At 38.3% G+C, this 4,603-nt stretch overlaps 1 protein-coding gene across 1 annotated transcript; it reads right to left on the reverse strand.

Annotated features, from left to right (window-relative positions):
* Positions 1-1,723: 1,723 nt before the first annotated feature.
* On the reverse strand, positions 1,724-3,428 carry LOC131987869 (uncharacterized). Its single transcript, XM_059352767.1, has one exon. It carries the CDS (start codon positions 3,276-3,278, stop codon positions 2,283-2,285), a length of 996 nt encoding a protein of 331 aa, XP_059208750.1. The 5' UTR covers positions 3,279-3,428; the 3' UTR covers positions 1,724-2,282.
* Positions 3,429-4,603: the final 1,175 nt, after the last annotated feature.

The raw sequence follows: 4,603 nt of genomic DNA on the forward strand, positions 1-4,603 counted from the left end.
TGTTGTTGTTTTTTTAATTAAGGATTAGTTATCAGTGTTGTTAAAAGATTCAAGCAACATCACATGTTTCACTGTGCTCCGACAGGCACCGCTCATAAATCTTTATTTGTTAAATATCTGAACCATTGATTTACAATAAATATCATCCAAGGCACCTTTTTAATGTACATAAACCTTAAATTCAGATTCTCAAGACATGAGACATCCCTTAATTCCTTACATTGCTACAAATATTTCATAAATAGCAATACATGAAACCATGATAAAACTTAACTTAAAACCATTAAAAATAAAGTAATCTGCAAAACAGATGACTTTATAAAAGTCTAAGTTGAACCAAAGAACTACCAGGTTGTAAATCAACCAGTGAGTTGTGTGTCCATGACACAGTGAGGAGGTAAGAACGTGGTTAGAGGAGGGTGTGTGTATGCCTTTTACAGTCTAGAATTTTTTTTACTTAATCAGATAATTACTGATTTGAATAATACTGCTTTCATTCTAACTTGGTTTGTATGGCCAAATGAAAATTGTCAATACTGCCGGGAGTTGTATTGGCTGTTTGACAAAAGGCTACAACAAGCCACAACCAGTGAAGACAGACACATAATGAGATACACACAGTCCTGTCCTGAGATACACAGACTTGCAGACTGGGGAACTATAATATGCACATGAGTTTAGTCTTTGATTTACAGCTTTTTAGGGGACAGTGTAATCCTTTAGAGACAGATACCACAATACACAACCGTGGGCTGAAACACTAACTAAATATCTGTAGCTGAATAAAAACATCAGATTTAAGCACTGAAAATGATCATTTTAGTGCTCTGTGTCTTCCAGAAAGGACAAATTGGCTGTCAGCAAGCTAATGCACTTGCAATCATAATACTGCAAAATGCTTTAGCTTTCTGATTTAACCACATTTCCCCAGAGCATAAGATAACTTCATCTTGTCAAAATGCTTTAGCTTAACTTAAGGAAATGTAGTCAACCTGGATATATGGATTAGATATATATCTTGGTGCCAAAATGCCCTGAACGGTAAATATAGTGGGTGTCAGGAGCTCAGTTCTCCCCAGGTTAACTGCTGATGCCACACGTCAGTATATGTCTGTATCCACGTATGTCCTTTAAAAAAACAGTTTAAAAAAAAACAGTTTTCAGTTTGTCAGTATGTAAAAAAAGGTAATTATGGGTTATTTATCCTGTTGGTGGTGTTATTTTTCTGTTGTTTGCTAGTAGAAAGAATTAACAAGGAGGCCCCTTCTGTCAATACAAAGTCAACAGAACTAGATGGGACTGTTTTCCCCTCTGGCCTTAAATGTGTCCCGTCTCTATACTCTTTGTGTACTGATGCAAATGTTTCTGTTTCAACATTGGAAAGTACTGAAAGTTGTGAATGCCTGGTCAGCTCCAGAATCCTGTTACTTATACTTCAATCAAATATTTACTAATTCATTTTTTGATTCGATTCGTATGACTGACTGAAAATGTCAGTAACTAGTTATTCCTACTGCTGGGAGTCATGTTGACTGTGTATAACTGACAAAGTGAAAAAAAAAGCCTACACCAAGCAAAAAAACATTAAGACTGACAGAATGAGAAGTACACAGCACTGTGCTGATGCATGACTTATTAGTTTGGTGTTTGATTTGCAGCTTTTTAACGGACAGTGTAATCCTATTTTCACAATTTCAATTTTCACAATTTTTCACAATTTCCCTATTGCACAATTTAACTTTGTAACATTACCCCAAAGGATGAAATTACGTCAGCCGTTATTCATAGGGGGTGTCACAGTTTCAAATACGATCATCAGCAAAAGCAATCTACAAAATTTTACCATTTGGATTTACTGGTGCATCTCAATAAATTAGAATATCATAGAACATATTTATTTATATCAGTAATTCAATTCAAAAAGTGATAGAACACATTATATAGATCCATTACACACAGAATGAAACATTTCCTGTCTTAATTTATTCTAATTATAATGATTATGCCTTACATTTACTGAAGACCTAAATTATATTCTAATATTCTAATGTATTGAGATGCACTTGTAGTTTGGTACATTAAATCAAAGGTATTATCAAATCGTGTTACATCCCTCATATTGCAACATTTCCCAACTTGTCTCTGCATAGAGAGGTCAAAGGGCCAAACAGCAGCCATGTGAACAGCGTAGTTTCTTTCTGTAGTGATGATTAAAGTTAATCCAGAGTTCCTAACAAGGACAACAATATCCCCAACCTCCTCCACGTGAAAGAACTTCAGCTTCACTTTAGGCTGCTCAATAAATATACACCCATCGCTAACATGAATACAGCTCCAGTCTCCACCAGCCCGATCATCTCCTTCTCAGCTACGGTCTCGTTCTTCTTCCTCAACATCTCCTCTCTGCGGGTCTTCAGGTCCTTCTCTCTCTGCAGCTGCTCGCCGTAGTGGGACTTGATGAAGTTGTCGAAATCAAAGATCTCTTTTCGGTTGAGTGCGGCCACCTCAGACCTCCGGCTCTCGGTCTGCTGTTTCTCGGGGCTGTCCGTGTGTTTGGCGGAGGGTCTGGCTGTCGTGATGAGGTCCGACTGGCTCAGCAGACCCCGGTCGTACTTCTTCCTCAGGGCCTTGTTGCCCAGCACGGCGTAGGCCTCGCTGATCTCGGAGAAGCGGACAGTGGCGACCTCGCTGTCCGGGTTTCTGTCCGGGTGGTAGACGAAGGACTGCTTGTAGTAGGCGGTTTTGATCTGGGACTGAGTGGCGGTAGATAACACCTCCAGGATGTCGTAGTAGCCGGTCTTGGTTCTGTACAGAGGCTCGGCTCGGCTCCCGGTGTCGCTGTAAGCTCTGATGAACACAAACTGACACACACCGACCCTCTGAGCCGCCCTGAAGGGGCACAAAGTCCTCCGAAACTTGCCGTTAATCCGGTACCGAGACGACCCTTTATCTATTCTTCCAACTTGGCACTTATTAGGACTTAAAAACTCTTTGTGGCGTTTAAAATAACCACAATCAGTGATATGTCCATTGTCCCAAACACTGTCAACAGTACCAAACCGTGGTGTTATTTTTGTGTAACCGTCCTGTAGAAGTCCAGCGGTCAACGGCTTTTCGGCTCCAGTCTGAACATTAACCAACGGCAGCCCCGCCGATAGAGACGAGGCATGTGTTGCAGCTTTTCTCCGACTATTCTGACTTTCCAGGAGGTATCTGCTGCATATTTTGTGTGCAAAGTTGTAAGTTCCCCTTCTGAGATGCAGCCTGACCTCCGCCATGTTTGGAGTGAGCAGAAAAAGGAAAGTATGCTGAGGAAGAAAGTGGATTTCCGGCAGACTGTTCTAAGTCAGCGCCCCCTGGTGGTGGGACGACTTGTCAACAGAATCACGAGGCTCTTACAACTCTGTTTGTTTGTAACGGCTGTATCAGACAAACAACTGGGGAAAAGTTAAGAGTGAGATGGACCGTGAACCAACTAACCCAACCCCGTACTACAGTCATGGTGCCATTACACTGAAACATAAAACACATGAGTATCTACCTAACACAAACAAGCCACACATATACACAACAAATACACTGCTTTTGCACTGAAATATAACGTAATTATGACAAGATACAAGCAGAACACAACAATCAATGAGAAACCCCAAAGCATCATGGGAGCCGCGTCTCCATTTTTAAATACTCAGAAAGTACTCAGTCGAAACACGCCTATTATGAAAACCTGAACATCTAATGTTAAAGATGACCAAACTAAAACATATTTATTTTACCAGATTGTGTACGATTGTTATTGATTATGGTATAGTGGAAAAAGTATTCAGATCCTTAGTATTCAGTATTCGGATACTTAAGTAAAGGTATGACTACTGCACTACAAGTAAAAGTCCTGCATTCAAAACTTACTGAAGTAAAGGTACAAAAGTATCACCATCAAAATGTACTGAAAGTATCAAAAGTAAAAGTACTCATTATGCAGAATGGACCCACTCAGATTGTTTTATATATTTCAAATATATTTAATTATTTCTATTGATCACCATTTTAATATTCTCAAGTTTGGGCTCATATTAACTACTTATACTGCTATGAGGTTTAAAAAAAAAAAAAACTAATCGTGTTTTTATGTTAAATCTCGACCTGAAAAATAACTAAAGCTGTCAGCTAGGAAGAATAATGTATGTTTTTTCTCTTATAAGGGTACAGTATATTATTGAACTGTAAGTTGTCTAATACAAAGTCCTGCAACACATACTATCTTCAATAATATTATGTTTAGTTTCATATTAAAAGTGTTTTAGAAAGGTGTTGATTCAACTTGACTGATGACCTGTATTGTGTCCAAAATATGAAAAATGTGATATCTAGCCCGACTTGAGATTCTGAGTGAAATTTTTTTTATATTATTACGTCCACATTTCCTCGTTTTATTAAAAAAATAAACCAGATGTTTAAAAAAAGTGTGTCAATCCAATTATGACATCATATTGTACAAACGTTTTTTCTTAACTCTTTGCAAAATGCATTATTTATCAAACTTGTTAAAAAAAAAAAAAAAGACGTTAAAGACTTTTATTGTGAAGTGCGTGAAAACGTCACA

Source organism: Centropristis striata, chromosome 16 (genome assembly GCF_030273125.1).
Source record: "Centropristis striata isolate RG_2023a ecotype Rhode Island chromosome 16, C.striata_1.0, whole genome shotgun sequence".
Classification (NCBI taxonomy): Eukaryota; Metazoa; Chordata; class Actinopteri; order Perciformes; family Serranidae; genus Centropristis; species Centropristis striata.